The sequence below is a fragment of the Xiphophorus hellerii genome, chromosome 17 (assembly GCF_003331165.1).
Source record: "Xiphophorus hellerii strain 12219 chromosome 17, Xiphophorus_hellerii-4.1, whole genome shotgun sequence".
Lineage (NCBI taxonomy): Eukaryota > Metazoa > Chordata > Actinopteri > Cyprinodontiformes > Poeciliidae > Xiphophorus > Xiphophorus hellerii.
This window is the reverse complement of record NC_045688.1, coordinates 14,710,187-14,736,686: the sequence shown is the minus strand read 5'-3', so window position 1 is coordinate 14,736,686 and position 26,500 is coordinate 14,710,187. Positions and strand designations below refer to the sequence as shown.

The 26,500-nt window shown below is 40.9% G+C and overlaps 2 protein-coding genes across 8 annotated transcripts in view; both read left to right on the top strand.

Annotated features, from left to right (window-relative positions):
• The window catches only part of celsr1a (cadherin EGF LAG seven-pass G-type receptor 1a), an 85,870-nt gene extending 73,616 nt beyond the window's left edge, over positions 1–12,254 (top strand). For 4 of the 6 annotated variants that reach the window (XM_032589741.1, XM_032589740.1, XM_032589737.1 and 1 more), the window contains 17 exons: positions 148–331; positions 419–562; positions 644–827; positions 1,500–1,667; positions 1,750–1,876; positions 1,964–2,164; positions 4,634–4,808; positions 5,246–5,358; positions 5,630–5,709; positions 5,791–5,917; positions 6,036–6,161; positions 6,256–6,392; positions 8,715–8,812; positions 8,922–9,062; positions 9,564–9,833; positions 9,914–10,295; positions 11,551–12,254. In XM_032589741.1, the coding sequence (XP_032445632.1) occupies positions 148–331; positions 419–562; positions 644–827; positions 1,500–1,667; positions 1,750–1,876; positions 1,964–2,164; positions 4,634–4,808; positions 5,246–5,358; positions 5,630–5,709; positions 5,791–5,917; positions 6,036–6,161; positions 6,256–6,392; positions 8,715–8,812; positions 8,922–9,062; positions 9,564–9,833; positions 9,914–10,295; positions 11,551–11,578 (2,685 nt within the window). In that variant the 3' untranslated portion in view covers positions 11,579–12,254. Of the gene's footprint in view, positions 1–147; positions 332–418; positions 563–643; positions 828–1,499; positions 1,668–1,749; positions 1,877–1,963; positions 2,165–4,633; positions 4,809–5,245; positions 5,359–5,629; positions 5,710–5,790; positions 5,918–6,035; positions 6,162–6,255; positions 6,393–8,714; positions 8,813–8,921; positions 9,063–9,563; positions 9,834–9,913; positions 10,296–11,517 lie in introns of all 6 variants that reach the window. The other 2 variants (XM_032589738.1, XM_032589736.1) reach the window with 2 other exon arrangements.
• Positions 12,255–19,971: 7,717 nt separating this feature from the next.
• The window catches only part of gramd4a (GRAM domain containing 4a), a 43,287-nt gene continuing 36,758 nt past the window's right edge, over positions 19,972–26,500 (top strand). The window contains exon 1 of one of the 2 annotated variants that reach the window (XM_032589406.1): positions 19,972–20,334. In XM_032589406.1, the coding sequence (XP_032445297.1) occupies positions 20,306–20,334 (29 nt within the window). In that variant the 5' untranslated portion in view covers positions 19,972–20,305. The remainder of the gene's footprint in view (positions 20,335–26,500) is intronic. The other variant, XM_032589408.1, reaches the window with a different exon arrangement.

Below are 26,500 nucleotides of genomic sequence, written 5' to 3'. Positions count from 1 at the left end.
ATTTGGCCAGCCTCCAACTCCAATTTTTAGGCAAGTTGCTGTTTCCTTGCAGCCTTTTCCTGAGTTATGAAGCTACACACACTTCAACCTCACTTGAATGTCCAGCTCCATCTTATTTTTTTCTCTTTTGTTTTTGGTTTTGTTCAGAACTTGGTGCGAGCTGGCAGTGCCATTCTGGACCCCGGCACCAAAGACCACTGGGAGCAAATCCAGAGAACTGAAGGCGGCACCGCACAGCTGCTTCGCAACTTTGAGGACTATGCTAACACGTTGGCCCAAAACGTCAGAAAAACCTACCTCAAACCCTTCACCATTGTCACTGAAAACATGAGTGAGTGCTGGAACTGTGTTCAGATTGCATACGTGTACACAGACGTGCCATATTTTCCTATCCGTTCTCTTTTTTTCTGCTCCACAGTCCTAACTGTGGACTACTTGGATGTGTCAGACCCAGAGAAGGCGACATTACCTCGATTTAAGGACATCCAAGAGTCCTACTCCAGAGAACTCGGCTCTTCTGTCCACTTTCCACTTTTTAACTTACGAGATCATGTCCACAGAGGTAATTGCATTGTCTAAATCAGAACTGTTCCTCCGCTTTTATTTTAATTCTGATCTTTCAGCCCTCTTCTTTCGCACGCAGAGGATCCAACTCCAGAACCTCCAACCCAGACCGATCATCCCGAGGAAGAGGAGCGCACAGTGTCTGACAGGAAACGGCGCCACCTTGAGCCGCCTGCACCTAAGCCGGTTGCCGTGGTCATAGTGTACAAGTCGCTGGGCCAGCTCCTCCCGGAAAGATACGACTCTGACAGGAGGATTCTGAGGTACAGTTTGTAAAACCTAGGGGAAAAAAAACAACATTATTTCACCTGAGTCCTACTCAAGCTAAATGTTTGTGAGGGTTATCTAGAACACAGTGTCAAAGAACAGATTAAACTCTGTGTGAAAAGAGGATTTATGGTAAACCAAAGTTCTCAAATTATCTTCAGATAGAAAACAATTGCGTAGATGAAATTTTAAACGTCGCACGGTGATTAGCATAGCTAGCAGTACTAAAACATCCTTCTCCTTGTGTATTAGTTAAGAATTAGCTCAACTCTGAAGTTACCAAAATTGTTGCCAACAATTTTCTAATACGAAGAGGTTAAAAAAGCAACTTTCTGCGTTAAGCCTTTCTGTTGTCTACATCCAATTTTACAAATGTTTCCAGAATAACTACAAATAACAGACAGTCCCGCTTTTTCACAACAACCATTACTGAAATATCTTCATAACTCAGTAACAACATCCACACCAAAGAATGTTGTTAGCATGACCTGGTGCTGCTTAGGTACGGTGCATTTACTGATAGGAAAGACTGGGAAATTGAGCTTTGATCACCAGCAAATAACTCAATGCACATCAACTACAACAGTGGTAGTATTTGTCTAAAGAAGAAAAAACTGCAAAAACACCCACTACTTCAATAATACTTGTAACTATGCCGTTCCTTTCAGGCTCCCCAACCGTCCAGTGATCAACACAGCAATAGTGAGCGCCACCGTCCACAGCGAGGGTCCACCCCTTCCTCCCATCCTGGACCCTCCTATCACCTTGGAGTACACCCTACTGGAGACAGAGGAGCGGACAAAACCCGTCTGCGTTTTCTGGGACCACTCCTCCTCGTGGGTTACACGCGCATCAGTGTTGAGTGGCTGAAATGTTCCAAAGAGTTTTCACATAAAATCTGTTCTTCAATACCCTTAGGAACGGAAACAAAGGCGGTTGGTCCTCCAGAGGCTGCGAAGTGCTCAACAGGAACAACAGCCACATCAGCTGCCAGTGCAACCACATGACCAGCTTTGCCGTCCTGATGGACATTTCGAAGAGAGAGGTAGAGTCACGAAGTACCACTGCAACCATGCAGCTCGACCCATTTCCACAGCTTGACCTGACGTCTTTGAATTCTCCTCCAACGCAGCACGGGGATGTCCTCCCGCTGAAGATCGTCACTTACGCCACGGTGTCCGTCTCTCTGTTCCTCCTCCTCCTCACCTTCATCCTGCTGTGCCTCCTGCACCGGCTGCGCTCCAACCTGCACGCCATCCACAGGAACCTGGTGGCGACGCTCTTTTTCTGCGAGCTGGTCTTCCTGCTCGGTATCAATCAGACGGACAACATGGTCAGTAAAGTTTCGTTCTACACATCCTACATCCTTTGAAGGTTTTCGGTCTTTGTTGCCTTATAACCACCAATGTCAATGGATTTATTGGGATACGATGTGAAATTGTGCGTGTTTGTGAATGCGAATTACACTATTTAGGCAACCTCTGATGGTCATTCCAGATATTGATTTAAGGGCATCATTTATTATCTATTCACACACACATTTTTGCACAGCAGCGCATTGATTAGGTGCCTTTCAAGTCAAGCACATACATACACACCAGTGGGTGTGGGCATGCTGGTACCTGTCTGCAAAGGCCTTAGGGTGGTAGGTCCTGGCAAAGATTTCCCAAAAAATCTTTTTGGTTTTAACTGGATACATCTTTTGCATGTCTCCAGTGCAGAAATACAAGTACTGGGTCATTCTGGTGTTAAATGCAAGCAGTTGTGTGGTTAGAAAAACTGGGTTTGCATCAAACATCAAAGGACAGGTTTAAAGAAATAATGTGCATTGCTCCCCACACTTGTGTGGGAGAATCTAGGCAACTTCATTTGAGTACATTCATCATCAGACATAGTGTTTGAACTATCTTCTTAACTCCTTTCTTCAGGATTTCTGTAGTCTGTTGAACCATTTCTGTGTTGATTTGACCAAATGTTTCAAAGTGTTATCCTGCATACAGATCTCATGATAAATCATTTTCAGTTTTCTGGTAGAACCTGCCAGGTTTTCATTAAATCTTATATTTCAAAGAGTTCACAAGGCCACACATCTAACAAGGTTCCTAGTCCCACATTGTCACAGATCCTCCACAATACTTAACAGTAGGTATGAGGTGATTTTCCATATAATTATTCTTCATGCTCGAGGCCAAGCTGGCGTGGTTGTTGTTGAAACTCACAATCAAAGCATACATGCAAAACTTAGGACATTTATGTGTTTGATTGCAGGATAACTGAGTCATTTCTTGGCAGTTAGTTGGCAAATATGGAAGAATTTTTCTGCCATAATCCAAGAGCACACATTTTCTGTCTGAAAGCAGGACAGCATATCTTTTGTTCTCAAAACTTTTAATACTTTTTCTTACATTTTTATTTTGAAAGCAGGACTTCATGTCTTTCTTCCCAAAACTTGTAGTAGTTGTACTCAAAATTTAGAGATAGATGTCATGTCGTTGCAATGTTGTCTTTGGTTGGGTGAACAAACTCCTGCCTAAGACCAGTAGCTGTTAGCAATCAGTAGCGCACTGCTGGCGGATGTCTAGCGTGCTACGGAGCAGAAAGCTGATGTTGTTTCTCCCTACATCCAGTGGGTGACGCAGATAGCTACAATTGATAGTAGCCACACAGGCACACCCACTAGAACAGGGGTCCCAAACTCCAGTCCTCGAGGGCCGCAGTCCTGCAACTTTTAGATGTGCCTCTGCTGCACCACACCTGAAAAGAATAATTAGGTCATTAGCAAGGCTGGGAGAACTGATCTACACAAGCAGGAGGTAATTAAGCCATTTCATTCCAGTGTTTTGTACCTGTGGCACATCTATAAACTGCAGGACTGCGGCCCTCGAGGACTGGAGTTTGAGACCCCTGCACTAGAAGGAAACAAATGCACCCAGTACACTTTCATTGTATTGGCTGAGAGGTTGCCAGGCGACTGTGCCAAAAGGCACTTTCAAAAGCGAGCAGAGAGTCTGAGCAGAGACTAAGTGTGAGCGCGAGGAGAAGTTTTGAGTACAAGCATTACCAATTTGAGAAATATCATTCTGAATAGTAAAATATGCTCTTCTCATATGATGATTATTCTGACTGATTTTTTTATTCTTTGCCTAGCACTTTCAGTTCTAGAAGCCATAAAGCTTATCCACCTCTGCAGACTAATGCACCAGGATCAACAATTACACATATAGTTAGAGCCACCGAATTAACTAAACACCCACTTTTTTTTTGTTTTGTTTTAACAGATTTTTAAGTTTACATGTTATCTCCACCATTTTGGAATTCACCTAAAAACTTAGAAACTTTAATCTCTTCATTTTTCCACATTTAGTGGAAGTCATGCATTTTGTACGTGAGCACACAGATCTGACCATTGGAATGCTGTCAGTTTGTGCCTGAGGCTGTGTGCTGCAAAATTTATAAATCTGTCAGAGCAGCTTTTTTCTCTCTTTCTCTCTGATCTCTGCACACTCTTCTAGCTAAACTACCGCTTGGATATTGACTGACATACCGCATTCCTGTAACATGGCAACAGATGATTAAGTGAGAGATAACCTTGTTGTAGAGGAGTAAATCCAAATCATTTTAGGGATATTTTGAATCATCCTGGATCCAATTTGGTGAGATGTCAAAGGCTGGAATTAGGATTTGGAAGTTATTAAGATGGAATATTACAAAGTTGTTGCAAAGATTGAAGAATGTCTTTACTAACTCTCCCTTTCTGTTTTTTTTATTTTTTAATTTTCTGCCTGTCCCCTTCTCCTGCCAGTTTGTGTGTACGGTGATAGCCATCCTCCTCCACTATTTCTACATGTGCACGTTCGCCTGGATGTTTGTGGAGGGACTGCACATCTACCGCATGCTGACCGAGCTGCGGAACATCAACCACGGCCACATGAGGTTCTACTACGCCATCGGCTGGGGCATACCGGCGATCATCACCGGTGAGAAACGCAATCTGAAACGAGGCCGATGGTAGCATTTGGAGACGACGCCCTCGATAATTACTAGCTTCAATCATGAAGATGTGTAAAAAGCCTTGTAATCATTTCTTTGCTTATTCCAGTAGCACATTAAATCTTTCCTCTAAAATCTTCCTTCTTCTGTTGTTAGTTAAAACCCTGCACACTTTATTTTAACTGCATGTTCTCCTAATATAACAAAGCGTATAACAAAATAATCTTAGTACTAGTACTTAGTACTTAGCTGGTTAGCATAGATTTTGTTGATTCATCGTTAGCATAGCGATATCTGCAATGCTACAATATGTGAGAACTCACTGTAATTCTAAATCTCAGAACAATTCACCGAGAGCAATACCTGAAGGACGACCTTACAAACATTTTGATGTTTGAACCATGATTCATTTGTCTGTGTGTAGGTTTGGCAGTTGGCCTCGATCCTCAGGGTTATGGAAATCCAGATTTCTGCTGGCTCTCTGTACACGACACGCTCATCTGGAGCTTCGCAGGACCCATCTTTGTGGTTGTTCTCGTATGTCCTCGTCATCTCGCAGTTTTATCATAATAGCCTATTTTATCACACAATGTCTAAATGCACTGAAGTGAGTGCAATAACACCCAGCAGATTTTCCTGTTCTTAAGCTAAACCAAGAGATCAGCATCACCAGAGAATGTTTTTCATTTCTCTTCCCTTGTTAAGGTTATTGAAGATGTCTCAAAATGCACCCAGAATATACATCAACACAGTAAATTAAAAGAAAAATATTAACTGTTCTTTTTTCTCTCTCTCGCTATTATTAAAGGTGAACATAGTGATCTTCATTTTAGCAGCGAAGGCTTCCTGTGGTCGCAGGCAGAAGGTTGTGGAGAAGTCAGGAGCTATGTAAGTGTCTCAGTCACATTACCCACATATCATAACATTCAGTCCTTCTTGTAACTCTACTATTTACTGATTTCAATTCAGTCCTGCGCTGCGTATGGCCTTCCTCCTCCTGCTGCTCATCGGCGCCACCTGGCTGCTCGGTCTCATGGCGGTCAACAGCGACGTAATGATTTTCCACTACCTGTTTGCCATCTTCAGCTGCCTGCAGGTAAAACCCCTGTGGCGCCTTAATCCGAAATGAATTCACAAACATATTCTTATTTAAAATTCATCTTCATGATTTGTGACGCCCTTTCATCATAGCAATATTTTTGGTTTTTCAACAGGGAGTCTTCATCTTCTTCTTCCACGTGATCTTCAACAAAGAGGCGAGGAAAAACCTCAAGAACGTCTTCACAGGTAAAAAGACGGTACAGGACGACTCCAGCACCACAAGGGCCTCCTTACTCACCGTAAGTGGATTTATTATTGTTAAGAAACCTTGTAAAAACAGCAACAACAAAAATAAATTGTAAAAATTCATTTACCTTTGTTGTCTCTTCTCAGCGGTCTCTAAACTGCAACACATACGCAGAAGACGGGCCGCTGTATCGCACAGCCATCGGCGAGTCCAACGTCTCCCTGGACAGTACGCTCAGGTCAGGCAAGAGCCGCAGCAGCAGCTACCTGGCTTACGCACTCAGGTACACGGCCACTGACTGCATGGCTGCTTTCACTAGAGTCCTGCATGAGCACTGCTGGTTTTTTTTGGTCTCTATTCCAGTTTTTGACAAAGCGTTCAATGTCTCACACTTACTAACGCACACTTCGCAGTATGCCCGCTACGCAGGCAGTTTGTCATTTATTCATGATTATCTGCTTTTTCCATACTTCTATTTAGTCCCATTGTCCTTATTGTTGAAGGTTTCTCTCTTTTTTTTCCTGTTTCTCTCACATGTATGGTGTTCTATGATGACACCTGCGTTGAATGACCATGCTGAGATTTGCTATTGCATGGCTTATTTCATTTCCACACGCAAAGGACAGAATTTCCACTCTTAATAAAACATATCTGGCAAAAACAAATACACACACACACACACACACACACACACACACCCACACACACACACAACTGCGTCTAGTTACTGTTTTTGTAAATTATTGCCATTTGTGGTGTTGTCTTATCCCAAAAAAATTTTACTTTAACTTGCCGCAAATGTTAGCATTCTTTTTTACTGTTTTTGTTAGAGGTTGACAGTTTTGTGAAACTTACTGTTAAAGTAATGGTATGATTTTCCAAATGTAGTTGCTGCTTTGTGTGATTTAATACATTTGCATGTACAGAGTTGTGGTATCTCACAATATTTAAGAACTAAAATCTTTATGTGGGTTTAGCATTAACATAGCCTTTTCTGATTCATGCTAGCTGCTTTAATTTCTGACTAGCCAGCTCTTTTTGTTCTTGTTTTTAAAACTATTTTACTGGAATTATAAAATAACATGAATATCAGCTATAAGTTTGACCAAAAAAAAAAAAAATCTGTTTAGCATGTACTGCATAGCTTTCGCTCATGCTACCTTTTTTTAGGCAGTAAAACTTTCAATGTTTTGTTGACAGGCCACATTAAACGTAAATCCAGTGCTTCCCTTTTTTGTGATGTCAACTCAAGCATTTGTTTTATCTACTTTTTTTTTTTACTGAAATATTCTAAAAAATAACATTAGCTCCAAGTCACGTTAGCAAAAAAATGACATTGTTTCTCACATTACAGACATGGGCTAAACGGACGCTGAGAAGAAGAAGCCATTACAGCAAAAGCAACATAAAAGAAAAACAGATTAAAGGAACACAGCAAGAAAGATCTTACATTTTGTAGACATGTTCAGTGGTTGGTAGTAATGACCGTATATTAGCAAAAGATTGCACACCAAAGAACAGCAGCCTAACTGCGGAGTTCAAAATACTTTATCAATCTCGATTAGATCAATAAATGTGTAAGAAAAAATAAACAGATTTAATCATTCTCAAATTGCCTTACAACCACTACTGAGGAAAGATTGCTGCATAATACGTATTCTTGAATAACTGCATATGATGAGTTTGTAATCCACTATGCCTGTTTTTGTATTGGGAAATGCACAAAAATACAAAAACCTACTTATTTCCAAGAGATACAGTTATGTTTATATAAGAAATGATTGGCTGTACATTTTCACTTTCAAACGGTGAGTTTTATTGCTGCTCCAATTAAGAATTAACTTACATTTTTGACTTAAAAACGTTTTGGAATGGGACGTGAAGCAGGGAGAGTAGAATTGAAAAAGCAACGGAGAGAAGAAATGGACTGTACCTGTGTAGGTGGGAAGGTAACGCAGACATTTCCATTTACTCCCTGGAGCTGTTTGCAAGTCCTCAGCTGCTTCCAGAAGCTTCTCTCAGATCAGCCCCTCAGACAGCTCAGAGTCTCCGGTAGCAGATTTTCCCTCCAGCAAATTTCTCAATCCTGGAACAAACGGCTGCTGCTAGCGAGAACAAAAGAAAATAATTACATTCTCTGACCCGTCGGCTTGTAATTTACGATCAGCAGGTGATGGAATCTAACCCTAATTTATGTTTTTGGCCGATAAAGCTCAAACTGGTTTCTTAGCATAAAAATAGCGGCAGTAGTGGTGGTTTAGGAGTTGCCCATAAATCCTCAGTCGGTGGCAGTATTTTATTTCTACGAATGCTTAAGGTGGCAGCATATTTACTTTCACCTGACCCGGGGATTCTTTAACGACTTCTTCATTTTAGTTCTGTCAAAGCAAACAACAGGGGGAGATGTTTTGTAATGAGAGATGTCTGATGTCTCAGCCATTGAACGCTAGTTGACGACAACTACAAGTTGAGGCTCGAATTAACTTCCAATAACGCTGTACTTCCCCTCTCTCCGTCTCCTGCAAATACTTCTGTACCTCCACTTTCCACCCCTGCTGTCACCTCCTGCCTCGTCTGCCTTCCTTATCCATCTGGATCCTCATAGGGAAGAGTCGGGTCAGAAGCCCAGCTCCTCAGGAACAGCTAAAGGACACACAGATCTGGATGGTCCTCTTTTCCACCAAAATGGCACCAAAGGAGACGGTGAGGGGGATTTTTTTTTCTTTTTGTTAAAAAATGCTCGTAGATGATGTTTTGGCAACTTTATCTCAGGATTTTAGTGAAAGAAGTTTGTCATATCCCTTCCCGCCAGACTCCGACTCAGACAGTGAGTTGTCTGTGGATGAGCACAGCTCCTCCTACGCCTCGTCCCCCTCCTCTGACAGCGAAGACGACGATTCGGATGTCAAGCCTAAATGGAACAACGAGAGGCCCCTTCACAGCACTCCAAAAGGTACTCATCAGGCCGGTTCCCCTGAAAGTTATCAAAATATCACATGGGACCAAGGAAAAAAGAAATTTTTTAAAACAGAAATGTGTTATTATGGACATAATTAACAGGGAAGGTGAGTGGATGGACAAAGTGTGGTTGGGAAAAAAAGGGGAACAAGACTAAACAGGATAGTCTGAATCTTTTGAGGAACTGAATGTTGGCGTTGCAGTATTTGTAAACCATATCCATTAAAAATGAAAACAACCTTTAAATATAACTATTTGTAATTATTATTCAGAAAAAACTTTTCTGAATAATAATCTTTCCTTATAGGTCTTGTCTACACATAAATGATTATGACATCAAACTACAGCATCAAAAATTCCAAAATCTCAATACAGAGAGAAAACATGCTAACGTAGCATTTTAGCTAACAGATTTTATTTGCTTGTTAAACTTCAGCTTTTTTAGAGTTACTTTAACTTGGCTTCTTTTCTGCGTGTCTCTCTTCGTTCTTCTTAGGTGATTCTGTGTCCAACCACGTGAGGCCTTACTGGCCAACAGATGGCACCACGGCCAGTGACAGCGAGGACCTGAGTGTGACAGACCGGCTCAGGGTGGAGACCAGGGTCAACGTGGAACTGCATCCGGAAAATAAACTCAACCACGTTGGTGAGAGAGAGAGGGAAGCTCCCCCGGAGAAAGACAAGCCGGCGCCCGGTATCGCCAAAGACGCTCCACCTCCCAGCCAACCCATCAGCAACAGCAACCACCAGCCAGAGCAGAGGAAAGGTAAGGGAAGAAACTGGCCTGTAAAAACCAGAAATGGTTCAACCTGAAACCCCTCTAACCCGATCACTCCTCCTGGTCAGGCATCTTAAAGAACAAAATCAGTTACCCTCCTCCGCTGACGGACAAGAATATGAAGAATCGTCTAAGGGAGAAGCTGAGCGACTACAACTCCCTGACCATCACCTCCCCTCCGCCCATCAACAACAACCACACATCCGCCCTGCCTCCGTCGTCCGTCAACATCATAACCCCTACGTCCATGCCGTCGTCGCAGGCCTCCACCGACGGAGGGGGTCGCCTCGGCAACCACAACCACGGCTCTCTGGTGAAGCCGCCCGTCGCGCCCCGTCCTCAGATTACCGTCGCGCCGCCACCGGGAGGCATCTACCGGGAGGCCAACGGCGGAGTGGCAATGCACTTAAAGTCGGGGACGGTGAACGGAGGAAACGACTCCGACTCAGAGTAAGAAAAGATGTCGGCATGTAGCAACATTGTTGGACATTGGCATCTTTGCACGAGTTACAAAGCATAAGTAGTAGTAGTAATTATGAAGTAGACTCATTCATTAAACTTAGGGAATGAATGATGCTGTAAAAGTCTTCTAATGGAAGTGCTTGCCATTTGCCTTAGCATAATTTGCCTTTTGTTAAATAAGAGAGAAAACGTTAATGGCAGCACCTTGTTTACATAACCCTGACATTTTCACTTGATGCTATTACAACCACAAGCTTTATTTTCTTGGGATTTTATGAGCTGGACCAACAGAAGGTTGCACATAATCATGATCCAAAAAGTAGTGGACAAAGCAAACAAGAGTGCATTCACAGCAGCCGTGTTTAGTCCACTTTAATTGAACTCTAGCTCTTTTGCCTAGAGAGTTCAGTGCAGTTGGGGATTTGGACCAAAAAAGCAAACTCTGGTCCCCCTAAAAACCAAGGTATTGGTTCGGCTGAAGTGAACTCTGGTGTGGTTTGAATGCAAATATGAATGCAAGCGGACCAGAGACCGCTCCATAACCAAGAAGTGGACTACAGTGCAGGGCATTCTGGGTAAATTCAACCAAAATAAACGCGCAAGTGAGAAATGGCTCGTGGTCTTTTACAAAAGACAAATCCTACATCTGCTCAAATCCAACGCCACTCCATTTTTGTTCACTTTTTGTGAAGAAGGAAGTTGCGCTCATGACTTCTTCTGAGGTTTTCATGTCGTTTCCTTCAGTGTTTCTTGGTGCAGCGCCACCACAAGCGAGAGGGTGAACAGGTTTTTGAGAGGGTTTGAATGTTTTGACACAGAGCAGTGTGAAAGCGACCCGCACCTGCGGAAAATGTAACAAATGTTGCAACTTTGTCCCACAATCGAACCAAGTCTGCCAGACTGCGAGCTACAAAACAAACACCGGCCATACTGTAAAACCATGACGACGCTAGCATAGCCATGTTCCTTCTACTTCACAGTCATGCATTACTTCATCTATCACACGAAATCCTAGAAAAAACTTGTGGTTGTAATCTAACAAAATGGCACCGTTTAGCATGAAATGACTCACACATCCTGCTCATCCACTGCAACTCCTGCATCCCTGCATCCATTTTCACCTCGCATGTTCTCCTCTCCTCTCTCCCTGCACACTTCCTCCCTGCATCCCTTCCCTCTTCCCCCACCAACCTTTTCCCTCCTTCACCAGTGGCAGTAACGAGACTTCAATCTGACCCGTCAGGCAATTCCAGACCAGCCCGCCCTTGTGAGAGGAGGAGCCAGTCAGTGGGGAAGAGAAGAGAAAATGAACGTGATGAACACGGAGGGGGTAGAACTTTGGGTAAAGGTCCATACACCCCCTGTCACGTTTTAGCGAGCAGTATTAACGGCAGACTTTAGGACTACCTGGGACGGCAGAGACAAGGATGCGAGAAAGAATAAAGGGAATGCTCCACCGGAGACACGTGTGCCAAAATCGACTAAAGAGAGAAGGCCTTACGACGAGCAGAAGACTCTCCAGGACAGCTTCCATCTGCCTGAGAGCGTCTGATAAATGATCTCAAGCTGGTACACGTGTAGTCCAAAAAGGATTTCAAAGACTACAGCCTCTTCAAGCGTCACAAACAGACCGCTAAGACCAAGGGCAGAGGAGGTGCGCACCGAGAACTGTTTTTATTTTTCTACAGAAACCTCTCGGTGCGGTGTATTTAGAGTGTAATTATTGTGTAGATATTGTTTTTTAAGTGAAGAAGAAATAATGTATTTTCTATTTCAGCTGAAGCAGAGAACAAGTTTGTAAACTAAAAAAGAAAAGAAATGCCTTGAAAAATATTGGGAAGACTGTTTGATTGTGCCTTTATTTAGGACAGAGGCCTTATTCACTCACACCTTATATGCTCTTATGGTGTAGTAAGAAGTAGCCTGGCTGAGAAAGCAGTGGAGAAATATATATATATATATATACATATATATATATATATATTTTTTTTTTTTTTACAGCGAAGCAGAAATCTGCCATTTGTTGGGACCGTCCTTGTTTGATTGATCGACAATACACGCTCCTCCTTACCAAAGTTACGAGTCGCAGTAACAAAATATCATTAAGGATGCCGTCGCTTCAGGGTTTTCTCCATTTCATTCCAAAAAGAAAACAAATCTTTTATATGCATCATCTTTTTTAAAAAAAAAAAGTTTTCCGAGAACTAGTGGCCTTTATTTACAGCAGATCCGACATGCAGCAACCATCCCAGATATGGGATTCGAACCCCCAGCAAGGACTAGTAGCCTCCGTATATGTGGTGGCTGCTCTACCTCTACACCACGCACCGCCTCGTATTCATCAACTTTTAACCAATTGATATACTTTTTTTTTTTTTTTTCAAAATAAAGTGACCCAAATCTCAACGTATTTTGCAGCTAAACACGGGACGATACGTCCAGCCAGTTCACCGCTCCCACTGTTTTACACTGCTGTCGTCCTTTTGCTTTTGTATGATCTTTAACACTGGAGATTGTTTTGTAAAATGATGTATATTTATTTTTTTCATGTTTTTAAACACTGGAAGAAAAAAGAAACAACAACAGATGATTGTGATTGTAAAATTAAAAACGTCCTTACCAATTTTTTAACTTTCTTGTTCCTGCTTTCGTCTGTCAGGTGCAATGAAACATGGCCGCCGTGAAGAGTAAAAGAGGTAAGCATGAGCAAATTTTGGCGAGAAAGACCTTGACTGCCTTTACCTCTCAACCGTTGGGATAAATCAGAAGACAAACTCTGAATACGTCTTCTCATCCAACATCAGTGTCTAACCTCAACAATATACATTTGGAAGAAACACTCCTAAACCTTATGGAAAGCCTTCCCATAAGGTTATAGTTGAATGCATTTAAATTGTAGTTGCTTTAGAGGCAATACATAGACTACTGTAGAATATTTCCCCAAAGATCTTGGGGATTATCTTTTTTTTTTTACTTCAGATTTATTTGTGCCTACGTGTAGTACATAAAGAAGCAATATCTTCTATAGTTTAGTTCAGCTCTATTGTCATACGGTCATGCATTTGACAGTTTCCGTGAAAAGGTCTCGTCAAAGTTGGCTACATAAACTCTTGGACGGCTCACTCGTGGGTACTGCTCGCTAAATAATTGTGAGAGCAAGCCGAGTGAAACGTTAGACGGCAGAATCAAATTTCACCAGGAGGTTAGTTGTGATGCCACCTGTAGTCGGGCCTCATTTGTGGTGTCAAACACAGTAAGACGTCTGAACAGAGCCACTTTGTCAAAAATATGTGACTCTATTAGCTGTGACGTCCTTAAAACTTGTTAGCAGTTTGCGCATAGTTAGGCAAGGATGAAATTCTGTGACCGTAATAAATTTCATGAACATTCATAAACTTCCTTGACACCTGAGCGAATGGTGTAGCTGCTCTCGGAGGGGCTATCAAACGGACACTCTGTGGTTTTTCTTTATCTCTGTCCTATCACGGTCAAACCAGCTAAATTATTCACGTGCGCCAGAGGTACTGACGTCAACCTGGAGTGGGGTCCAGCGCGAGACCGCGCGAGGACGGTGGTTTACTGGTGCAATTCTGCCATCTACTGGTAGAAAAATGCCCACTCCCAACTGCAATGGCGAAAGCATTGATACAGGATCTGTTGTAGTATTTCGAGGGTTTTTTCTTCTTCTTTTGCACTTATGGGTTTTTTTTTGACAATTGCCGTACAGAAAAACGGGGAGAACAGAAATATAAAGACATGAAAATAATTCCTACTAAGAAGTGAACCGCTGACTGACATCCACACTGTTAGGTTCACCTCTTGTACCAACGTCAGCCGTAAAAGTTCTTGTTTGATAAGAGACATTTATAGGCTAAGACAATTGTAGACTTGTTTACGTTTATACTTAAGGTAATTAATTTAAAAAAAAGAGAAGGTAAGTTTTGGGCCAGAAAATCAATTCTGAAATGCTGTGGTGATTAATGCATGGCTGAGACCCCACCGCATCACCTCCCAGGTTAATTCCTCCTTCTGCCACTCATGAAACAGTATAAGTGCCGTGTAATCACGCTTAAAGCTAGGATATGTAACTTTTATTTAAAAATCTGTTATTTATATATATATATATTTGTTAAATCTGTCACTATGTCATGACTGTATAGTACGAGACAGATACTCTGTGAAATGCTCTCAGTGCTACAGAAATACACCAACTGGTCAGAAGCAATCAATTATAACCATTTTTAAAAAATCTCATTCTCCACTGACTGATTTTCCACCTTGTGCTTGTGTTAACCTCCTTTCCAATCCCACCCTGGGCAGCTGCCACATCAAATACTGTCGCTGTTTAAAAGATGTGTTTCAGCAAATTTCATCCACATCATGCAAACTTTTACCTTCCTTATCTAAATCTGGAAAGTCAGTAGTGAAGAAAACTCTGAAGTCCGTCTCTGAGTGTTGGGCTACGAAACTGTGTTGGCACCCGTGCGGAACTTGCTCATTATTGGCAGTAGGTGGGCGTTCCGCTGGCGGTTCAACAGCCTTGTGGCAAGTACCAACTTCCGTCTCAGAAAAGCATCAAGACTATTCTTTAATTAACCACCCTTCTGTTTATTAAATATGGGAAATCATCGGTTTGGATTCTGGCCTGTTTTGGTGATGGTGTCACAAGGCAACAATAATTCAAAGATTGTTACAGTTTTTGAATTAGGTGCTAAGAAAATCCCGTCAAGTTATTGTTCAATAAAGGTCACTAATGCCAGAAAGTTTAAAAGACAACAATGAGTTGTTAAGGAAAATTTGCCCATATGTTTTCTATCCAGTATGTTGGAGGTATTTGCCAGACGTTTTGAATCCGGGGGAATCTTCACAGAAATAAAGCAAATAATTGGGATTTTTAGATTATATTATTTGAGAGGTTTTTAATTGATCTTCAATATACAATATAGCCATAAAAAAGAAGTCCAAAAATGTTAAAGCCACTTACCCAATTGTGCCAAAACTTTAGGCCATGACAGTAGATTGTTCATCTAAGGAAAGTACAACACCTATTCCAGATAGGGTTAGAAAAACTGATTACATTTTATAGGACCTAACAAAAGGTTGAGAAACTTCCTTTGATTATTTCATTCTGAATAGACAATGATCTGTAGAAATGTGATTATAGCTCTCCTGTTCATGCCTATAGTTTAGGCGTGAACAGTTTCCGTGTCTATCAAACATCCAGTATCTATCATCCAGTCTTGTCAGGGTACAAATAAGCAATTTTCAATGCTAGGTAGGATCTTGGTGAGAAACCCCTGACTTCTATGGACCTTCTTGTTAATTTTCAAACTTCAAACTGAAACTTTTCAGCTTCTCAGCAAATGGAACCAAGTCAATGGTAGATAGCTAAAATCTTATGGAATAACCCCAAAAAACTAAAGAAGTCCTAGTGTGATGTTTTCGCTCACCCTTTTTATTAAAGGGCAACAGCAAATCTTGATTACATCCATCATTTGACATAAAGGTTTTAATTAAACCATTTTTACCTTGTTACAAGCCAAGATTGACTTCATCCAGACATTTTATTGGAGCGTTTCGCAGGTCTGCAATCCAGGAATGGTTGTACATCAACAAGTTGGCAAGACAAGACGTGACTAATTTGGGTTCATAGAGTCGACGTAGATGTGGAAATCAGTTTTTTTGACACTTCTGCTTTATAATGAACCCAAATTTTGTTTCGTCTTCAGCCAGTTGGGTGTCTCCTCTTACCTTTAAAGTAACACTTCCCAATTCTGTCTGTCCAGACTTGTGCAACATGCATAGTGTTGCCGGGAAAGTAAGCAGAAGTAGCTTTCAAATTATATCAAAGCCCCAAAACTGGCATAAAAAAAGAAATCCACCCCTACAGTGTTGGTTCGGCAGTCCTCGACCTATCGTGGATTTCTCTTCTTGTTATTTATACTTTTTAATCAAAAGCACATTTCAACATGTTAGCATTTTATCAACCATCTTATCAAAGTGGGATTTTCGTCAGCACCCTCGTCATCCATCCACATTTTCCTCTTCCTCCCAACTGTTCTATAATTGACTCTGGAGGCTCTGGCAGTTGCGTAAGACTTGCATGGTTGTGCAACCTGCCAGAAAATGTGCTTGTTTTGGGTTAAGAGCTTTATGACAGAGTTTGTAAATGAGCACATTTATCTGGAAAAACCTCAGCAGCAGCAGTAGTAGTTTCTCTCTCTCTGCGTGTTTGAACAAATAGTGGAAATCCAATCTAGATGCATTAGTCCCCACGTTTGGTGTATTTACTGGTCATGGCGAGGATTGTAACTGCTAATGAGCTCCTGAAAAGCACAAAATAAAGCGACAGACTGTCGGATTTAGTCCGATTTTTAAAAAGTAACATGTTCAGACAAAGATAGATTGGGTGATTACTTTGGGTTTTAACAAGGGTACATAACAAGAATACATAACTGATTCCATAGGAACTGAAATACTTAAGGGATGTCGGATGGGTTATCTACGAGAAATAAATCCAAGATAATCTCAACTGAGTATTTGGAATTATTTTAGTGTTTACTGTCCAGATCATCTAATCTGGCATTCTACATTCATTTCCAAACAAACTGAATAGATTGTTTTAGTAAAATGAAACAAATATTTAGAAAATAATTAAACAAATGCTTCAAGTTTTGGCCAGCTGTTCTTTAAAATATTGCTAGTGTTGCCTTGTGTAAGCAAACCTCTCTTCCAGTCCCATCCTAGCATTTTAAGACAAGGTCAGATATGAACTTTGATTGGGCCTTTACAACACGTAGATTCTTTTCTTGTTCAGACATTTTGTTATACATTTGCTGCTTTATTTGGGAACATCAACGCTGGTTGAACATTTGACTGTCGAACACCTTGGTGCATCCACGTTCAATTCAATGGCTGGAAGGTGTCTACGTTCTATGGCTACAAAAGAAGACTTTGGTTTAGTTTGGTTTAAGACCATAGGAACATGGAACCATGCATACAATATCACAAGATACAAAGGGAATAGAGAAGGAGGAAGTTCAAACCATTTCTTTCATCAGTCATAATGGGCAAGGATGACATCCCCTACTCCAACATCTCTCTCTCTGGCCTATTTACCATATGGAGATTTAAAGAGAAGCAGAAAAAGAAAATGAGGTGCATTAGCAGTGTTTGCCAACAACTGATGGTATCATCCAGCACATTCCACATGCTACTGTGGAATATAATTTCTGTTGCCCAGACATTGAGCTAGTAGACTGTCATACAGCAACAGCATCTTCAGTCAGAGCCTTCTTCAGAATTCATTTCTGGACTATTGCAGATCCTTCCTGTCCCCAGCATCACCACTAACGGCGACTCTTTGAAGATACGTGGAGGATATGGTTATGAGAACATTTGATTTCCCTTTGTGATAAAATATTTTTTAATTTTAATTGAAATGAAGTAGAAAGCAATTGCACGGCACCGTGGAATATGAACAAACAACGTTTCTTTGGTCACATTGTCCAAAAGGCTTTTTTTTTTTTAAAGACTTATGTTTTGTTCAAGCCACTAGTGTGCAAGCATAAGCAATGGCACTAAATTCCTTTTAGAATGAACATGCTTGTTTCTTGGCAATCCTTCCAAACAAGATATTCTTTTCCAACATCTTTCTGACAATACTGACACAAATGTTGATACTCAATATTTTCCTCTTGGGTGAATAATATCTCCCACTGCAAAATATGGACTTTAACTTAATTAGAAATTATCATACAATCCTTCGAAAGTAGACGGATGGCAAAAAAAGAGACATTTCTGATGTCTTTCCTGTTTGGCTCTGTGTTAATACACACATGTATGTTATAAACGACCACTCTGCAGTGACATGTAGAACCTATTGTCTCTGCTTTTAGATCCTGAAAAAGACCAGATAACTCAAAATCCTCAAACATTTAAAAAACATTTGAAATAGGATTTCACTTTCTTGTAAAAATACCACCCTCTTCAGGAACAGAGCATGCAAAATCCTCTATCACTATGCCTCTAAAATTTGTTTGCACACAAACGTGGAGCTAATCTCGACGCGCACTATCTCTCCAGCTGTCAGCCGACCAAGCACACACATGGAGCCATCTGTTTTACTGGTTTAAATGAAAAAGTTAGCAGTATTGGATAAGAATGTTTGTTCTTTATGTGATGTGTAGGCTAACTTTCAGTGTGTTTAAAGTTTTAGAGCAGTGGCTGCAGGAGAACCAGGCGAAAACTGTAGGACTCAGGTGATCCTTACCGAGCTCATTGATAGTCTTACAGCAGACACAGAAAGTACTTGTGCTTACCTTCTCCTAATCTGTAGTCTCATCTCAAGGGTCAGGGGTCAGTTGACTACTGTTTCTCCTCCTCGTCCCTCTGTCAAAGCACCGTGTCACGCTTGCTCGGTTGGCCTCAAAAACAGGCTGATTTATGCTTCTTCTAAGAACCACGGAGTATTACATCAACGGTAAGATATCTACCTTGGATTCCGCCGCATGAAGAACACGCGGAAGATCACACAACGTGGTGTAACCAGCGCGCAAAGGTTAGTATAACAAAGAACATGGGCGGAAAAGGGAATTTGGCTACATTTGTAGCCTGGATGCAAGGTTTGAATTCGGGTGTATAAAATAAGTTGAATGAAAGTAATGTAAAAGTCCTGCTATCAGATTACTGTAAATAGATATAATTAATCTGGGGCAATTTGGTTAGAGGTTTTAAGAGAATAACTGGCTATTTATCTTGTACAGTCCTGAAAAGGGCATTTGAATTTTATACCAATACGAAATTATGTTATTGAAAAAGCCTTCCACATTATTGTATTCTCCTAGCATACAGCTGTAAACCTGTATATTTTGTATACAGTATATTTGTATATATTGTACATATGTTGGGTTAGTATTCATGTCGGTAAGAGGGACTACAGAAAAAAACAAGGCTACTTGTGCTCAAGCAAATTTACATTTAATCCATTTGTTGGGTCCAGGGGCGGTTCTAACCTGTTTGGCACCCCGGGTGCGTTCGGAGAAGAGGGATCATTATTATACAAAATGGAAAGTAAAAAAAGAAAAGAAAACAAAAACTTTGTATTATACCCAGAACAGGTTTGTACCCTGCAGTAGTTCTTCCAGGAAACTATCTGATGGACCCACTTTCTCCTTTACTGTCCTACAAATCAATTAAAGATTTCTTTAATCTTTAATTGATCTTAATCTTTCTAAGAATTTATAAGTGTGCAATTGATAAAAAAGATAGTATTTTTATCTTCTTTCCTTTTTACCCATTGTGTTTTTATATTTGCCCCAATCTAAGGTAGTTCTAATTCCAAACTATTAAAAAATACTGTTGTGTATGTATTTAACGCTGTAAATAACGCTGTAACTTTGGATTTCCGAAGACTAAAAAGGGACCTGCCACCAAAACATATCCTGGGGTAATCATCATAGTAATTACGTGTTTTTAATGACTTTCCAGTGTTAAATCGCAGTCCTCTGCTTAACCACCTGTTTTATGATTGAGCAAAATGACAGTAGCGACCACAAGGTGGTGCTAAAGAGAGCTAACGCTGCTCACATCCTGTCGTCTCCGAAACGCCCGTAAATAAGCCGCGGCCCCTTTAAGAAAACGGCACTGACGCTATTTCCTCGGCCCAGCTCCCCGCTTGTTTCTGTGATATCAACCAGAAAGAGCAGGGCACGGCTCGTCTCTGTAAGCAGCGGGTCTTAACGGCGCAACTGGTATTTCTGAAAAAAAAAATTGAAGTATTTCTTCCGTTTTAATGACCAGCCTGTCCGTCTAACCGCAACAAGCAGAGGAGGATACAGTCCTTTGGACCGTGCTGAGCGGAGAGCGCGGCGGACATTGCAGGGATGGAGGGACCCAGAAAGCAGTCGTCGTCGTGAGGCTGAGAGACGGACGCTAATTTGGAGCAGCAGCAGGTGTACGGAAGGATAAAAGCAGAACCGGAGGGAATCTCAGTGTTCATGAAACTTTGCTACGATTTACGTGCTGGGTAAGGAAATATATTTTATCTCTCTGCGACACTACAGCCAGTTTGCTAATAATAATAATAAATAATAATAATAATAATAAATCTTTAAAATGTAACTATATCCGACTGTTTGTGTTATCGCCTCTTCTTCTGCGTCTTCAAAATTTAAAAACAATTCTCCCGTGCAGTCGAATAACAATAAAAACAGTGATAAATTAACTTCGGGCCTAACTTCAAAGTCGTGTTTAGTTCATTTGCCAAGAAAACAGATGTGACTTTCTTCCCACAGTGCAGGTATATCGGCCCAGCTAACGCCGCTAGCCGTAGCCCTCCAGGGACTACTTAACGGGTCCACCAGGCACAGGTCCAGGGGTCTATGGCGTCTTAAGCCTTCATTCGACGTGAAAATCAATAAACAATTCCTGGCTAAAGTACTGTTACTCCTTGAACTCCTTTAACATTCTGTCAGCTACAAACTTCATTGGAATTTATTGATAAAATGACACAACGTGGCTAATAATCGTTGACGCTGCTACCCCCCCCCGAAGCCACCGGTGTATTTAATTTCAGCGTAAATACAACTGTTGACGGAAAGCCACGAAGTCCAGTTTTCCCTATATGCCATTCAGGGAGCTCTGAGAACATGTGGAAGAATTACCTTGAATACACTGTGAAACATTGTGGTGGCAGCATCATGCTGGAAATGACCAGATATTTCTGATTTTTATCAGAAATAACGGGGGAAATGACCAGATATTAGAAGTAGCTAAGTTCAGGGAAGAGCTGTTGGGGGCTCCAAAAGACTCAGGCAGGCTAAGTATAATTATGTAAAATATTTTATTTTTTGGCTTGTAAGAAAAAAACTATTTTTTATTTTTATTCTTTGCACAAAATTCCTCTAAAATGCACTGTAGTTGCTTTGTGACATTGCAAACTGTGATCATAGAGAGGCAGACCTATAAAACCCAACAAGGTGGTTCGGCCTCTTAATCTTTTCACTTGTACTCTTGTTTCCCCATAACGCCTGCTCTTTATATAAATCATATCCAGTGTAGCACTTCATAGGGCATGACCTCCACAATTATCCTCATGATCCGACGCCACCTGCCACCTCATCTGAAGCGAACCTTTCAGGAAACGCGTACAGACACAAATGTATTAAACATCTACTCAAGCTTAACAATAGCGAGGTGATTAACTGGTCAACATGTGGATTATATTTAGAGAAAAGATGCAAGAGATGGGACTTAAAAGCCTCTTAATTGCGTGTGATCTTTTCTAGTGATTCAAAGCAGCAGTTGAGCAATGCAATTTCCTTTTACTGGCCGGTGTTGAAGTGTTTACCCTTTTTTTATTCTTTTGTAATAAACTTATTTTTACATGAACAGGAAAAAGTAGGACAGAAAATACCTTTTGTAACTCACACCTTCAAAGTCTACATGAATTCTAACCAGCAGGAATTATATTCTTTTCGCTTTGAGAACAAGTGGAGATTTAAATCTTTAAAAATAAGTCAATTACAGTAACATAATTGCACTGTGGATGAAAAATAAGATTTCATTTCATTATATTTCAGTGTTAAGAAATGACTGTTTTTAGCAAAGTTGCTATCGTCACAATTATTGGCAGGGTCCTTTTGTCAAAGCGGCATATCAGATGCTGGAACTTATTTGTCAGTAGCTGCATTTCCATTACAAATGTCCGCAAAAAATGTACAATTGTGGCGTTTCCATTAAATCAGAAATGCAATTGAAATCACATGTGAAAAGCTTGTCCACGTGATAAGTCGACAAAAGAACATGGCGGCAGATGTATAGACTTACATCTTCATATTTCATACACAGAACTAGCGCTCATCATCAGATGAGACGTCAACGTTTTCAGCCGTTGGAGCAACAAGTCTGTTATATTTGGACCGGCTACGTATACATGCAGCGTTTTTGGAAAAATTGTCTAAAGCAATTTTTACAGAGCTATTGATTCAGAACTATCAATAGCCTGGCAAACTGTGTGCCCTCTAGTGGAGTAAAAATAAATGCCGAATACAAACTAACATGCAATAAAAAAGTATTTCTATTGCAGTTTTGCAAAATACATGCATTTCTTTACGAAGGGTTTCCCTCGGTGTATTGTAAGCCTGGCGGGCCACCAGGCTTTACTTGTGCCCCCACCAGACTTAGCATTGTTAATTTATCTTAGGTGTTTTTATATTATTGCATTTTTTAAAAAACTTTGTAGTTGGTGTTTAGGTATTAATCATCCAGTCGTCCAAAAATGCATAACTATCAATATTTTGAAATTTCTGTCAACCTTAAACATTTTTTATCTCAAAAACATGGCGGCCAGCTGGATGACTGTCCTAGCGTTCCGAGCAACAGGCTTAGCAAGTTTTTTTTGGGGGGGAAACCTTGTTTAAAGCTCAAAAGCACCTTTTTAGCGAAAAACATGAAGGTTTTCTGTTTTATTTTCTAAATTACATTTTGTGCAATTTTAGGGTCAGTGGAAACGCAGCCAGTGTTTCAGTAAGGATGCTGGCAGCTGATGCTACAGGAACTGCCAGTAAGGGAAAACGTTTTAAAGGTAGCCAACACTTTGCACTTCCTACGTCATTTTCCTACAAAATGGTCAGGAAGAAAAGAGAGACTGCGTTCATGTACAAAACCTAAGCAAACATGCAGCCAGGGTAAAAGAGCCACACATGGTGTTTATGTAAACGGACAGCATGTCTGTGGTTGCCTCTGCTTTGCAAGGTTTAGGTCGCACAGCTGCTGCCAGGAACCGGGATTACGAATGAAACAAGAAGTGTTGGCGTTATCATATCGTCCTTTGTTGTTTACTCCAGCATTAAAACCACAAAGCGAAGTTTCTGATCTGTAAGGTCAAAAGAAAACTAAACGCCCATTACTGTGTTTACCTCCTGTCCCCGAGTCGCCTTATGCAAGAGTTCAAATTTGATTACTTTTTGATTTAAGTCGATCACCGGTTTCACGAGAGGCCAGATGGGCCGATTGGCGAGGATCTATTGATTGTTTATGTAACAGCGCAGTGAGATAATAGCAGCAGGGTGAAGCTGTGTGAGCAGAGCAAGGACAGGACTGGAAGGGACCGGTCTGCTGTCCTTCGTCTCCCTCTGCCTGTCCCCTCAGGAGAAATATCACGTTCCATCCAAGCGACGATCGTGACCGTGTGGGAGTCGTTCCTACTTCAGCAGCTCTCCTCTGCCTGCCTGTGCACCGATGCAGCGATCTGCTGGAGTGATGTCATTCCTTGTGCACGAGAACGCAACTCTGAACATTGAAAAGTGGTTTAAGAAAACAAGAGACAGGCAAATGTCCAACTAGTTTTGGTTTGAGCAGCCATCTGCACGCTTTGCCCAGACGTTTACATTATTATATTGCAGGAAAGCTGAAGTGTTCCTCTTGGTCATGCCATTAATACTGCTTCAGAATGAGTTTTTTTCATCTTTGTGACCCTGGGTCAACCTCCTAATGCCTTTTATGAAAACCAGGGTTCTCACACAGTCTGGAAAGTTTATATAAGCAGCGTACTTTATCTCAGTTATTAATCAGCGTGACAGCTGATTAATAACTCTCCCTCTGACCATCTGTTACAACTTTATAGCTTTTTAAAAAAATTATTATTATTATAAGTGAATCAAACAGCATTTCATGCCCATGCTGGCAGCTGAGGTATTTAAAGGTCATGCTAATCCCTCTGTGTGCCTGAGTGTCGTATGAAACCGGGCAAAAGTTGAGCGCGGTTCCACAGACGAGACACTGCCTGTATCGTTTAGAGACCCACCGTCACGGACGAAGACGAAAAATTTAGCAGAGCAGAAACGCTACAGTGTGGCATTTTGATCAACAGGCACTTATTATAGATGAGTGCCTAATGTCCTGGAAAACAGCCGCTTTCACAGAAAGGCTGCTGGTTCACTGGCTTTACTTTCACTTTTTCTCCTGCATGCAGACTTTATCAATAACCATGACAACAGGGATATTATGGTTGGATATAGCGTTATATTCTTTCTTTTTTTTTTTTACAAGCAAAATTATTATTACTCTGAACTTTTTCTCATTTTGTCTAACACGTGAAAATGCTTTGCTCTAACGTTTAATGTAGCTATCCAGCTATGTTTTTTTGTCTTAAACTACGAGAAACTTCATGTTTTAAATGTTGAAAAATTAAATTTAGGAAATTGAATATTTTTGGGAAGTGCTGTAGAAGTAATCAACCAAGGCCACAAGGCAGTAAAAGTCATCCTTGTATAATAATGACGTTATTTAGAAATTGTAAGCCAAAGGAAAAGTGTCCATTCTCTTATGAGCTGCAGAATGAGGCTGTGAATGTAATGGGTCTTATAAAAAATGCATTGGTGCCGTTCCTGAGATGGATGTAGAGCCGAAAATGCAATCTTGGCTTCATGTTAGTGGGAGTAGAGCTGAAGTTTTATTTTATTTAATATACTGTATTGTATGGAAATGAACACTTTTACCACATATACGAAGGTTATTCACTTAGTTTCCTCATTTCGAAACGGAGTTTCTTTCCACGGTGAACAGAGTGGTTTATCAACGCTAAAAGCAACAAATGTCTCCGTTTAGAGCAACCACAAAATACTGGAATCTTTAAAATGATCCAAAATGACTGTTTGTGTTGGTCTTTTCTTTACCTTCAGAAAATGATCTCGTGCACAAACTCATACCCCCTCATCATGAAAACACACGAAGAAGTTCATATTACACCGCTTTTAAGTTGAAGGCTATCGATCTGGCAGTACAGATCGATAGCCGCTGCATGTAAACTCGGCGTGAACGAATCCATGGTTCGGCGTTGGAGACGGAAAGTTGCGTCCTTCATAGGAGATTTATTATTAAATATTTCCTTTATTAAGCCCTCCGCTGCGTCCTTGTGGAAAATTGAGCACGGCGGAGATACCAGCGGCTTATAGCCCGGTGCGACTTATATATGTACGTTTCCAAGTTGCTGTTTTTTTTTTAACTTTGTGCTTGCAGCTTATAGTGAGGTGCGCCCTGTAGTTCGGAAAATACGGTACATCACAATCTAAGACGGCTCTACTTGCACCTTCTCTGTCTGTTTTTATGGACATTTATTGGTACATTTTAGACATTGATCAAAGATTTATCGACTACGATTTCTCTAGATTCAGAAATTTTCTAATGCTTCGTCTAAAAGGCCGCAAACATTTTCATATTCAACTTTTTCAATCATATAAGGATGAAACGGAGCAACTCGGCTGTATTATGTCAAATCATCTTTCTGATTTAAAATTTCAACATTCAGTAATTGAAATATCAAATTTTTCATTTACCAAAATCTCTCTGCATTTGTAGTAAACTTACAACACTTTAACGACACTTACCTAGACTTACACCGGTTTTGAAAGTTATTCGGAGATTCCTGCACCGACTGTAAACCTTTTGCTAAAACTACAAGTAAGAAGCATTAATCGCGGGTCAGCAGGCCAGGGCTCAGTGACCGTCTCGTGATCGGCTGTAGTAGCGATTGTGACCGAGAGTAACCTCAAGCTTCAGGGTTTATTACCAGAAGATTACTCGGAGACACTCGCACATCTCCACTCTGCTACAGGACATTAAGCTTGTATCAGTGATGCAGAGGGAGCTTGTACTGCTATTCAACCCTGACTAATGATCACAGATACAAACATTACCAGCTCACACTTGTTTTTTTTTGTTTTGATTCCCCCCCCCCCCCCCCACACACACACACACTTTTTGTTTTGATGGGCTCATTTGTTCGTATATTTTCTAAGCACGTCATCATTTCTGTGTAAGTAGCACCGACTTGCGATGAGGTGAAGGTGTTTGGAAAAGGTTTTTGTTTGCACTTAGTGAAGCAAATGACTCATAAGAGCTGTTTATTTGCTCGCATTCAGAGTGATCAGACCTTGAGCTGAGACCCACTCTTCTTCTTCCTCCTCCTCCTCCTGTCCTCTCCTTACGTCTATTCATGCCTTCTGTTTTGGAAATGGTTCTGGAGCACGGAACAAATGTCTGAAAAGAAAATAAATAAATGAGCGAGAGGAGTGGAAAACATGCGTCATGCTCTAAAAGAATAAATGTTGCATTTTAATATATTTCAGTTAAACAAATTTTTAATTTAAGTTTTTTTTTTTTTTTAAATTTGCTTACTTGAGTACAGGTAG